This window comes from Gekko japonicus, unplaced genomic scaffold (genome assembly GCF_001447785.1).
Source record: "Gekko japonicus isolate JY-2015 unplaced genomic scaffold, Gekko_japonicus_V1.1 scaffold23, whole genome shotgun sequence".
NCBI classification, from domain to species: domain Eukaryota; kingdom Metazoa; phylum Chordata; class Lepidosauria; order Squamata; family Gekkonidae; genus Gekko; species Gekko japonicus.
In genome coordinates, this window is record NW_015163094.1 from 24,373 (window position 1) to 38,106 (window position 13,734).

At 38.7% G+C, this 13,734-nt stretch overlaps 1 protein-coding gene across 1 annotated transcript in view; it reads left to right on the forward strand.

Annotated features, from left to right (window-relative positions):
• LOC107106401 (dedicator of cytokinesis protein 1-like) overlaps positions 1-13,734 on the forward strand; it is a 69,482-nt gene that overhangs the window by 13,293 nt on the left and 42,455 nt on the right. Inside the window, exons 9-11 of the mRNA XM_015406533.1 lie at positions 3,460-3,563; positions 4,573-4,801; positions 10,848-10,945. Coding sequence (XP_015262019.1) covers positions 3,460-3,563; positions 4,573-4,801; positions 10,848-10,945 — 431 coding nt within the window. The remainder of the gene's footprint in view (positions 1-3,459; positions 3,564-4,572; positions 4,802-10,847; positions 10,946-13,734) is intronic.

Sequence of the window (13,734 nt, forward strand, 5' to 3'; positions counted from 1 at the left end):
TACCTGTCTCATTTTTATTCCACCTTTACTTCAGGGAGTTCAGGGCAGTATACATAGTTCTCCTCTCATCCGTTTTATCCACACAACCCTCTTGTGAGATACGTTAAGCTGAGAGAGAATAACTGGCCCAGGGTCTCCCAAAGCTTCCATAGCTGAGCTTGGGTTTGAATCTTGTGTTTCCCCACCCCTGGTTGGTCATGCTAACCGCTCTACCATGCAGGCTTCTCTGCTTCTATTACTCCCTAGTGGCAAAGTCTGTTTTGTGGAAGTCACTGATCCAACTTTGTGAATGATGTGCAGTAACTGTTCTTTCTTTTGGAGGATTTTTCCTCTGATGTCTCATTTCCCCTTTCTCTTGGCTGCTTTTTGATTTACGTCCATCCCCTATCACTTCTCCAAGTAAGCTAGTTGCTGGTGTTGACTGTACTCTTTGTGAAGGTTGGTAAGTAGTAGTATTTTTAAGGAAAAGGTACAGTGACTTGCTCAGAATAACATATGTGTGGTGCTGTGGTCTTTGTTGGTTATGAAGTCCAGCTTTTGGAAAAGCTTGCTGGTGTCTTATTTATTAGCCATGTACTGATACTATTAGGCAATTAGCAGTTTCAAATTAAAGTAACCAGTAATATTCTTGACGGCCCTAGTATCCTGCTCATATATGTAATTGAGTAATAGAGCATGCTTCATATGCATGTGATGAGATACTTGTGTTAACTAACATGATTGAATCTTGTAAAAATCTGCAGTTTGAATTTTCATAATATCAACAGAAGAATCAAAGCTTTAATCATGTAACCTTCACTGGATGCGTTTAATATTTGACACCTACCCTACAATGGTTGACGCTGGTGTAACGGAAAGCATCTATTTTGATGTAAAAATTAGTCACATGGATGAAAGCAGTGCTTCTTCTAACAGAATATTTAACAATTTTGCTAATGAAAACAATGTGTAGCGAATTAGTGTCATATTTATGACTGAACTCCAAATTGATTCAGTAGGAAGTACTCACTTTATGTTGCAGTGGCTCATGGGTGGCCAAAATGTATTAAGCTCTCAGTTACTGTATTCATCGATGGGTTAAGGCTCATGACTGCCACAGTGCTGCTTCACAGATTCTTTAGGATGCTGTGGAGTTGATGAGCATTGCCCACCTGTTTCTACTTCTCATCTCTGTTTTCTATTTCCTTTTGCCTTTCACTAGTGAGTTTCTTTATTAATAATAATGAGAGAAAAGTAGCTGATTAACCAAAAGGGAGGCATGAACATTTCACTGCAGCATAGATTATTTTTCAGGCTTTTAATTAAGTGCTAAAGGGGAGAAGATTTTTGTTTGTTCATTTATTTCCTGTAACCACAGTTTTGTACTTCTGCATTTTTAAAAACTTTAAACAACCACGAAAGTATTATTTCTTAGTTAAGGAGCTGAAAAGAAAGTATTAAAGAGAGAGTACTAGAAAAAAAAGGGAGCTGCGGTGGCTCAAGTGGTTAAGACGCTGAACTGCAGGCTGTGGAAGGTCAGTAGTTGAGCAGTTTGAGACCCGGGTGCCGCAAGACGGAGTGAGCTCCCGTCTCTAGTTCCAGCTCCTGCCAACCTAGCAGTTCGAAAGCAAGAAATTGCAAGTATATAAATAGGTACCACTTTGGTGGGAAGGTAACAGCGTTCCATGCGTCTTGGTGTTTAGTCAAGGCCGGTCACATGACCACGGAAATGTCTTCTGACAGCGCTGGCTCTTCGGCTTTGAAACGGAGATGAGCACCGCAACCCTAGAGTTGGATTCGACTGGCTTTCGAGCAAGGGAACCTTTACCTTTACTAGAAAACTGCCCTCTGAAGAAGGCCAAGGCTGATGACAAAAAGCTGTTTTGCAGCTTTGCAAATTATTATCCTGCAAAGTTAATTTAAAAAGTCTTTTTTGAAAGAGATATTTAGGTATTTAACTCAGAATTTCATAAATATCAGCGTTCTTGTTCATGCGTCCATTCTTTAACAACCTTTCCCATGTATATATAAAATTCCTTGAAGATCACAACAAGATGTAGCCCTTGTTTGTGGGGCCAGTGTTGCCGGTGTCTAGTCTCGTGCTAGTTCCATGGCAAAGTAGTTCATAGGAGGAAGTGGGTATACTGAAAAGCATGGGGTAACCAAAGACCCTACTGGTTGGTTCATGTTACTTTGGAGAGGGAGGACAAAGAAGCCATCCCAGATCAGCTGTTAAGAGAACTAAATGCCCTTAACGAGTAAGCTAGGGATGTGGGAATCTTCTTACAGGTTTCTTTGGCCAACATTTGTGTGCTTGTGAAGTTTTGATTCCTTGCTGGTAGGTATAGAGGACTTTCTGTAACTAGTATCCATCTGGTGCACCCTGCTGTACAGCAGTGTGTTTTTTGTAAGCATGTGATTCATTCAGGCTGTGCCCAAGTGTTGGTGGCATGTGCATTTGGGTCTCATGGCTGGTTTTCCATAAGGGGAGGCTTCTGGATAACCCAGGCTAGTATTTGGATGGGCAACCTCCAAGGAATACCAGGGGTGTGACACAGAGGCAGGCAATGGCAAACCACCTCTGAAATGGCTCTTGCTTAAAAAAACAAAACCAGTCTAACTCACCACCTAGTGCTGCATAATGATAAAAGAGATAGAATTTCTGGCTGCTAGACAATCTTAGGATCTCCTGGCTATACTACACACACTGCCATATAGTACTTATTATTAATTATTATTGTGAGATACTGTGTGTACAGACAGACAGCTGGATTGTGCCTTAAATTTCTTAAGTATTTACAGCATATTACACATATTGATGATCCAATAAGTTCTTATTTAGATTTATTTTTTACAAAAAATTTACAGAAGTAAATATTTCATGGATTTCACAAAACTTTTAAACATATGTCTAATGCCATCTTTAATTTTATTATTCTATGCTATTACGATCACTGACCATTTCTCCGTTAACAATTTCAAGACTTCTGTGTTGATGTGTTAATTTAGACACAAATGTTTTTTCCCGAATTCTTCCAATCCAGTCATTTATAGGTGGTGCTTTCTGGGATGTAACACATGATCATACTGCTGTTTAATAAACTATTATTTCTGTGGCAAGACGTATTCTTTTAGATAACAGCAGCATAATTATAGGTTCTAGTTTATATCCTGTAAGATCATAAATAATATTTGTAAATTATCCAGTCTTTTTGTCAACAACAGGGCAGGTCCAGGATATATGTATGGGATTTGCTTGATTGGAGGAACATCTCCAGCAAGTGCTAGTAGACCCTGGATGTATACATGCCAACCTACTAGGCAGTGAATACTAATTGTACATAGTTTTTGAAAAATTGTCCTTATTGGGATGACCCCAGTAAGTTCTAAGCATTAACCAAATCTTTATGTTTGGTATGAGAAAGGGCTATATATATAGACTTTATTGATTGATTGGTTGGTTGTTTTTATTTTAAACAGCTAAAGATAAGTCTGAGAAGATATTTGCTTTGGCCTTTGTTAAACTGATGAGATACGATGGCACCACTCTGCGGGACGGAGAGCATGATCTTATAGTATACAAGGTATTTCTCTTTGATCTGTTGGGAGAGTTGAAAGGCACAGGGGAATGTGAAGTTGAAGTATAATTTGTATTTATGATTGAATTATATGTGTATGTCAGACGTAAGAGTAAAAATTCGCTATTGCACAGCTTCAGGTGGTGATCCATGCTGGTCTGAAGTAGAAGAGCAACATTCAAATCTAGTAGCACCTCAAAGATCAATAAGATTTCCAGGATATAAGCTTTCAAAAGTCAAAGCTTATACCCTGGAAATCGTGTCAGTCTTTAAGGTGTTACTGGACCCAAATCTTGCTGTTGTACTGCTGCTTCAGGAATAGCTGTACTGCTCGTTGAACCCGCTGAGCTTTTGTGGTTGAAAACATTTGCGGCTTTTGAAAATATTTAAGCCATATACTTGCCAGCTTTGTCTTTTACTTCATTGTTTCCCCTCCCAATGTCAATAAGAATATCTGTCTGTATTCACATATATATAAACTCAGGGCACAGCAACAATTGTGAGCCAATTTGAATGTATGGATTCCCTTGTGGTGATTTAAACTGTGTGAAGATCATTGAAAAGTGAAGTTTGATAAAGAATATATCTCGAAACGAACGCAGATACACTCGAGAAGTGTTCGTCCTGTTCCTGTGCTGTGCATCTTGTTGGCACCTGTTGGAAACAAGAATTAAATAACATCATGAAAAGTTGAATTTTCTACTGAACATCTTTTGTATATTTCAGTGAACTTTCGCAGCAATCTTTTTGTATTCATTGTATTCACATATATACAAATTCATTTTGTTATGTGACTTGCTTGCTCTGGTCCTTGAAGGCACTGAAGGAAGAGTGTCTTCAAGCTACCATCTCTTTAAAAATGAAATAAATGGTTAAGTGCATCTGCTCTTATACACAATGGACTGGGAAAATAAATGCTCTGGGTTAGCTTTGGGAAAATTCATGTTTGTCTCTTAGAAATGTTTTTAGCTTCATGCTTCAGCTTTGTATTTTGTTTTGGGGGGAAACATTGCAGGCAGAGGTGAAGAAGCTAGAAGATTCATCAACGTATTTAAGCTTACCATCCACTAAAATAGAATTGGAAGAAAAAGGTCACTCCACAGCTGGCAAGAGCATGCAGAACCTTGGAAGCTGCACCATCAGTAAAGATTCTTTCCAGATTTCCACTTTAGTTTGTTCAACAAAGCTAACACAAAATGGTGAGGAATATGTTCAGATTCTAGGAAACAGACTTTATTCAACTTGTATGTGATAAAGAATGTCTGCATCCTTTCTCTTCTGATTTCTGAGAGATGTACACTGTCTTTGTGTGAGAGGGTCTTTTTCCGTTGTATCTTTTTCATCCTTTAAGATACACAGATACCTGCCTTTTTTGGACAGCAGTGGAAGCAGCAGAGAAGCTTCAGTTCTTCTCTCTCAGTCAGGCAAACATAGTGCCTTTTTTGGACAGCAGTGGAAGCAGCAAAGAAGTTTCAGTTCTCTCTCAGTCAGGCAAACATAATATGGGAAGCAAAAAAGGAAGTTTCTGTTCTTCCCCTTTCTTCCCCACCTGCATGTCCTTGCCAACAGTTTCTGCCTTGGAATTTGTTGCTTGGAAAAGCATTTGCCAGGCCCTGAATTATGAGCTGATGTATTACACTCTGGGTACTGGGACCACCCAGAGCGTTCCTGTTCAGTTTCCTTAATGAAACCCACACTTAGGAGATATTTTGAGCAAGGCCCAGCCCTTATCTCTTTAGAAATCTTATTACGGGTGAACAATAAAAAAGTGAGATTTTGTCTTAAAGTAGGGTGATGACAACTTCATAGGCGCCACGTATGCATTACAAAAAAATTGGATAGCAATTACCTGAACTTATGGAAAGCTGTGTAAGTGATACTGTGTCATTTGAAAAGACCTCCATGCTCTTTTTGAAAATAGTCAATGCAAGCTTCAGTAAAAAAGGAGAAAATGATAGGAAACTACTCCTGTAATTTTCTTCAGTTCCCCCAAGGGAGAAAAGAAGCTCTTCTTTTCTGAATCCCTTTATGATTTAAAGAGACTTCAGAGTTTTATTAACTCCAGGTCTAAAGAAGGAGAAAGTGGAGGAAAAGTGTCAACTTATGTGCTTTCAACAAAATGCTTTACACAATTTGATGTTTTCAGATGTGCATATTTCCAGAGGTGACCAGCAGTATTTAACAGGATTATTTAATAATTTCAGAAGATAATAATGAGGTCTGTTGCTCCACCAAACACTTAGAAAAATAATTTGGTTGCTTTTAGCCTCAAAAGGGATTCAAATTTCATTCACAACAATCTGAAATTCAGATCACAGAAACAAGTCCGTTTAAGACAACCAAGATTACTATTTATTAACACTACCAAAAAAAGATAACAGAGGAACTGGCTGGCCACTGTTTGAAGACAAATGTGGACAAACACGACCAAATCAGAGAACAAGTATAAAGAAAACAGTCATGAGAGTCTGACCCACAAATCAAGCAGTCAACAAGACTTGCAAAGAAAATGCTTTCTATGTATTTCAGTCTGAAGCACTACAACACAATAAATAAATCCCTACAAATAATAAGAAAATCCTAGTGCAAAGGTACCTCATCAGCGTCGTCTCCGGATTATACAACAACGTTTCAAAATTGGATCTTCCTCAGGAAATATTAGAGTAGTACAAAAGTTCTCTTGTTCATAAAGTGCTTTACAACAAGTCATGAAAGATAATACATTCAGATAGGACGCAGATCTCAGTAAATGTTCAGGCTCAAATATGCTGCTAACCTTCTAATGGATCCCAGGCTGTCCCTTTATTATGTGCTAATGGTATTATAAACAATTTCTGTATTTGTTTCAGTGAGACGCCTGAGATCCATTATGACTGTTTTCTTTATACTTGTTCTCTGGCCACTGTTTGAGACAGGATGATGGACTAGATGGACCACTGGTCTGATCCAACAGGGCTCTTCTTATATTCTTATCAGAGAATATAAACCAGGTCTTTACATCAGGTCTTTTGATGAAAGAGGCAAGTTCTCAACAGTATTTTTTGGGTTCGGGTATTTTCTGATATTCCTGAATCCCAGTATGGTATTTGGATTCCGGAAATATTTGGGAAACCTGAATTTTTTCAGCTCCATTTGGATTTGGGGCTCTGGGGGAGCTGTTTTTGAGGTAGAGGCATCAAATTTGCAGCAAAGCTGCTGGTGCCTCTCCTCCAATCCCCCCAAGGTTTAAAAAGATTGGACCAGGGGGTCTAATTCTATGGGCATCCAAAGAAGGTGCCCCATCCTTCCATTACTCAGTGGGGGGGGGAGGCAATTAAAGAGGCTATGGTCTCTTTAAGTGCCTTCTGAGTTCACTCATCAAATTGCACTGTGGTGGTGGCATGACTTGATGTGTGAACTCAGAAGGCATTGGTCTCTTTAAATGCCTTCTCATAACTGTGCCCAAATAAAATCCATATCATATCAACTTATTCGGGCTCCGCTGTATCTGTAGCTGAAAAGAAACTCTAATTTCTTTTTGACTTAAAACCCCCTGAAAAATACTGGTAAGGTATTTCTTTGGGGGAGTTTTTGTTCGGATAAACTGAACGCACACCCCTAGACTTCCATGTTGTATGGATTAACCTTCAGTTTGTTCCCCCATATCCATTCCATTTTTGCCTGATTCAGTTGATCCAGTGCGGAATCTGGTTATAACAAGAGCTTCCTCAGAAGTGGTCACAAAAGATGCTGAAAATTTGATCAGAATCAGTTTCCATAAAACTCCAATAACAGGTTGTCAGCTAACCTGGTTGTCAGCTACTACCCCTTCCCAAGAGATGGAGATCCAGATAATCTACTTTATCCCTCCAAAATTGCAATTGTCAAATTGCCTAAGAATGGGATTTATTTACTTCAGTTTGGTGTAGTAGTTAAGTGTGTGGACTCTAATCTGGGAGAACCGGGTTTGGTTCCCCACTCCTCCACTTGCAGCTGTTGGATGACCTTGGACAAGTGACAAAAGCTGTCCTTGAAAGGACAGTTTTGGAAAGAGCTCTCTCAGCCACACCTACCTCACAGGGTGTCTGCTGTGGGGAGGTGAAGGGAAAGGAGTTTGTAAGCTGCTCTGAGACTCCGAATGAAGGGCAGGGTATAAATCCAATCTCCTCCTCCTCCTCCTCCTCCTTGTCCTTTCCCCTCCAGCCATTCTCAGGAGTCCTGAGAAGAATTGATAAACAATTTTCAATATCAATGACTTAAGGTAGTCTTATTTTTAGTTGCTATGTGCAAACAATTTATATGTTTGTTTCTGGTTGATTAATCAATTTGATTAATTAATCAATGTTTGTTTGTTACTGACAGGAAAAAAATCTTGCAAAAAAAATGCCTTGTACCATGTCCTGTTCCTCCCTCCTGAATGCCTACCTACTTCTTTTATACCTTAATATTTGTCAAAGCATTACAATTATATTGCATTCACAATGGCAGCATGTGTTATTTTTCGTGTACCAAGAGGCCCATCAAAATCCCTTTTGCTTACAGTTTTAGGTTACTATATCTCTTAGCCAAGATAGCTAAATGAAAGTACCAGTTTTACACAGAAGAGCCAGACACAACAGCAAAAAGCTACTGCCTTCATATTCTACCTGTGAGTTCCTTAGAGGTATCTGGCTGGCTGCTGTTGAAGTAGAAAATTGGACTAGACAGAGCTGTGGCAGGACAGTTATGTTCCTAACTGTCTTTTAAAGATACAGATTGTCCTTATGCCAAGCAATTTGCCACTATCTGTCTACAACAAGAACTCTGCATTCTTTTTCTTTTCCTATCTGAAGCCTCTTGCTAAATTTAATTTGTACTAAACTATTCTACATGAACATGGTGTTAAAAGACTGACAAAGCAGCATCAATTTTCATTTTCTCACCATCTGCTCATTCTTGCATAAAGCACAATATTGTAATATAAAACTGAAAATCTACACAATCTATACCAACTTCAAACACACTAGACAAGCTTAAAACTATATTTATTTACTTCATTTATACCTCACCTTTCTGCCCAATGGGGACCGAAAGTTCACCTTTCTCCTCTACTCCATTTTAGATAGGTTTGGTTAGACTGAGAGTATGTAACTGGTCAGAAGTCACCCAGTAGACTTCCATCGAAATACCTGTTATTATGGGCAGCTTCCTTAATAAGTATATGCCTGACTGTTCTTTTTACTGATTCACCAGCCTTTGGTATCCCAAGGCAGTATGTATTTGCGTATAATACTATCTTGAAGTTCAGCTAATGTACGCATAGGACACAACCAGCCTTGCATGAATACAGTTTAGGGTTTAATGGAGTCCTGTTGCCCACTCTATCTCAGTAGACTTCCCACAAGGAATAATATGTACCCTGGCAAGAGGAAAAACTAGATATGAAAGCTATGAAGCATTCATAGACAGGTCACTTTCAATAACAACTTAGATAAATGGGACATCAAGCTTTTCAAGCTTTGTCAACAGGTAATATTCTTCTGCAATGCGATTAATGCCTCAGTGTTTTTTTTAAAAAAAATCACATTTCTTATTTAGTTATCTAGAAAATTTAAATGCCACCTCTCCAGAGACTTACTTGAGGTGGCTCATGAAGTAAAACAGTACACTAAAGTAATAAAAACAGTGCAAAATTGCTATTTTAGTGCTTCTTGTGTGGGCCATTATGACAAATTGATCAGAAAAATTCTTCCTTCTGAGTTGGATAATGAATTGATGAAATGGAGGCTGAATGAAGGTGCTCTCATTTTCTCTAAGCCAGTTTGTAGAATGTGGCTTGGAGCAGGGAGGGAACTGCTATTCAGAGAAAGCAAATACATCTTTATATCCAGCTATGAAACAAAAGTTGACTATATGGATACGTGAGTTGGAAAATTCATGGAATGACTGTCAACAGCTTGATTGTTGAAACAGTAGAACACATTACTTTGTAATAATATCTGGAGCATTGGATCAGTTGCACAAAACTTGGTCAGGAAAAGAGGAATGGGATTGTCGATTTTGGCTGCAGTGGTATAGTGGTGTTTGATTTCTTGACATTGAACTGACATCAAAGGGAAAATTTAGATATTTTCCCTTTTGTAACATTCATTTGTAACTCTACAAAGATTTTTATGGCAATTCAAAGCAGTTGTAATTGCTAAAGTATTTTCAGTATTTAAATTAAGGTCTCAGTAATGTCTGCCTAATATACTGTGGTGAAGTTACCTTAATTGGTAGAGAAAAATCATATTGAGTTTAGATGGCAATTTCTTCATTTTTGATGTTCAACTATATTCTTTTTGTCAGCTTTTATGCAGTATGTTAAGGATGACTTTATGGTTCTCTTTAGCAGCTTTGAGATAGTGCTTTTATGTTTCCCATATGTTGATTGATCTGGATGTATGCTGTTTGCATTTGATTTGGCACTGCATATCTGCCAGTAGTTAAGCACATGTTTTACAGATCCTTTTCCTATTTTCAGTTTATTCAGCTGTTAAATGTAGGGTCTTAAGGAGGCACAATGAGCTGAGATTCTGTTTTTATATGATAATGAAATTTATTCTCAACAGCTTTTCAGTTCAATATTTGTCTCCCTAATAACTTTCACAGTGTAAATGTTTTGGACATCATAGTCTGTTAACAGTTTGTGAAATTTGCAACAGCTAAGCTGTTCTAAGCTTTTATTTACAACAGCCATCTAACTGTTTTTTATCCTAGCAGAACAATTGAAATAAAATGCCAACTAAATCTGTTTGTGTCATAAAGTATATTGAACTTTTGAACTGTGGCAGACAAGAAAGCACACAACTTGTGGATAATCATCAGTTCAATTAGCTGCCCTTCTTCCTGATGTAACTTACCTGTTCATAACTGTAGCCTGATTCATTGCTGTTTCCCTTGGTTTGATCTCATGCTAAACCAGTGATGTTTGAATAACAAAGTTAGGTGTGATGGGCAGATCAAAGGGAAATTCCCATTACCTTTGTAAGCTGCTGACATGGCATTTTGTCTCTTAATTTGATTGTGTGACCATAGTGCTACAGATATGGGAATACCATGGCTGAATGCTCTGTTTGCTCTGGAAGGGTTTGTGCCATATGTAGCTACACTATCCTGTATTAATCCCTTCACTTTGTGCTGTCTTTCACCTGCCTCTGTGCAATTTGTTATCCATATTTACTGCCTGAACTGATTGGCAGTTGTTTAATTCTCCTGCCTCATAGCATCTTGTTGTCTGTACAGATATCAATTTCCCCCCTTTCTGATTACTTTTTTCCCCTTTTCACTTAGTGGACCTGCTGGGGCTTTTGAAGTGGCGATCCAACACAAGTCTGCTGCAACAGAATCTGAGGCAACTTATGAAAGTTGATGGAGGTGAAGTTGTTAAGGTAACAAATCCAGTTTCTAGCTAGTCTGGTCTACTAATTTTTTTATTTGAAAGCAGATGTGCAGCACACATTTCTATAATACAGAGTTCTAATCTAGTATGATGATGTGTTTCAACACATGCTTTTTGTTTTGTCTGACACACAGGGATATGCCCATAAAAATATTTACAGTTTGTTTCTACTTATAAATCTTCATTATTAGTTGATAAAGTAGTAAAATACCTTAGTTTCGGAAAGCAAAATGGACTTTTAATAAACTTATGCCCTTTGTCTAGTAATTCTTGTTTCAGAAAACTTGAATTTGTCCAGTTGCTGAGAATTAAAGCAGCAACTATGTGTTCCGTTATGCACCTACCAACTCAAATTAAACTTAATTATGTGCAATGGTGCATAGGATTATTGCCAGGCTTTGGCTTCCGGTCTGGCTCCCGCGAAAGGCAGACGCATCCTCGGGTCGCTCCCGAGGGCGTCTTGCCCGCCCGCGGTGGAGGAGGGAATCTGCGCAAGCGGAGACCCGAACGAGCCCCTCAGATGAGAGGAGCTCGGATCCGGGGCGCAGCAACTATGTGTTCCGTTATGCACCTACCACCTCAAATTAAACTTAATTATGTGTAATGGTGCATAGGATTATTGCCAGGCTTTGGCCAAGTAACTGATAATTTGCTATAGTGAATAATGTTAGATAACAGCATTTGGACAGGTTTATTGGTTGACTCGATCAAATGCTCTTGCACTAAACTGAATCCAATTGTATGCCTCCTGATGTAATGTAGTGGGAGTGGGTGATCTGTGAGAGGCCTTTGTGCTTGCTTTGTGTTAAGTCAATTAGATTAATTACTAAAAAAGATGTGTTGGACTGGTCATCCTTCACCAGAGAAGGAATATTGTTTTAATTAATTAGAACTCTATTGCATCCAAAAGTCCATATTTATGTAAACTACTGCATAGACATCTGCTTTGTGTACAGAGGATTTCCGAATGCTTCACTCACAGTTGCCTGTGCTGCAGAATAAGCATTCCCAACAGTGTGTGTAAGGGGAGGAAAATGGAAAAACAACCTTGTATTGCAGCATTAGTAGCCATAATTGATATAGAAAATGACAGAAGTTCTAGTATGTAGGTTGAAAAGCTTTGGGCCCTGGAAGGAGTAACTTACTTCTGAGTATGCATAATACAATAATAACACCCTGCATAGTAATGCCCTATAAAAGATATTTTCCTTCACATAGGTTAGTATTTTGATGCTGATGTTGTTTGAATACCATGCTAAGGGACATCAGTGTGGCACAATCTGTCACTGCTTTCCTTCCTCCATTCTTTTCGCTCTGTATCCCTGCATAACTAATTAGCCAATAGAATGGGCATTTGCCCAGATTTGGATAAATCAGAAATTATTCTGAATAAATAAATATTGTCCTGTCCTTCCTCCAAGATACATCATATTCTTCCTCATCTTTATCCTCACAACAATCTTGTGAAGTATGGTATGTTGAGAGTTGGTGACTAGCTCAAAATCATTCAGCAAAGTCTACGGCTGATCAGGGACTGTAATCCAGGCCTTCCCTAGTAATGTTGCGTGCTACACTATACTGTCTTACTTTACAAGTTACAGAACAAAGTTTGAGCACTTTCCTGAAAATTTCGGCAGGGGCTAACGCCCCACCGCCCCCACGAAGATTACGCCTATGCCACAGTTGCCTGTGCTGCAGAATAAGCATTCCCAACAGTGTGTGTAAGGGGAGGAAAATGGAAAAACAACCTTGTATTGCAGCATTAGTAGCCATAATTGATATAGAAAATGACAGAAGTTCTAGTATGTAGGTTGAAAAGCTTATTCCTTCACATAGGTTAGTATTTTGATGCCGATGTTGTTTGAATACCATGCTAAGAGACATCAGTGTGGCACAATCTGTCAGTGCTTTCCTTCCTCCATTCTTTTCGCTCCGTATCCCTGCATAACTAATTAGCCAATAGAATGGGCATTTGCCCAGATTTGGATAAATCAGAAATTATTCTGAATAAATAAATATTGTCCTGTCCTTCCTCCAAGATACATCATATTCTTCCTCATCTTTATCCTCACAACAATCTTGTGAAGTATGGTATGTTGAGAGTTGGTGACTAGCTCAAAATCATTCAGCAAAGTCTACGGCTGATCAGGGACTGTAATCCAGGCCTTCTCTAGTAATGTTGCGTGCTACACTACACTGTCTTACTTTACAAGTTACAGAACAAAGTTTGAATCCAGTGGCACCTTTAAGACCGACGAAGTTTAATTCTGGGTGTAAGCGTTCGTGCCCATGCCTTTATTACACTGCTTCCTCTTAACTGGGGCGGATAAAACTTCAGAAAGTGTTTTAGGTTTCAGTTGTCACAGTCATCATTGTTATTATTATTTGCCATCATTCGCTTTCTGTCAGTGTCTCTTTCCCAAGGTGACTTTACATAAGAGTTTTTCGGGTTTACTTCTGGGAGAGATACGGGTAATGTTGAGACATATACATTTCCACTCTTAGAAATATATTTTGCTTTAAGATTTAAAGGGAAGAAACTAGAATTTTGTTTTAGTTAATGGCTTGTAGGAACACTTCGTTAACTTGGGATTCTTATGTAGAAAGCACCTTCTTCAAGCCAAATGCTTCGCTTAAAAAAGTAATCATTAATGTTACATAATTCTGAGGATTAATGTGATGTGATGGTTAGAGCTTTATACTAGGAGGGCAGACTCAGGTTCAGACCTTTACTCAACCATGCAGCTCACTGGGCAACCTTGGATCAGTCACACTCTT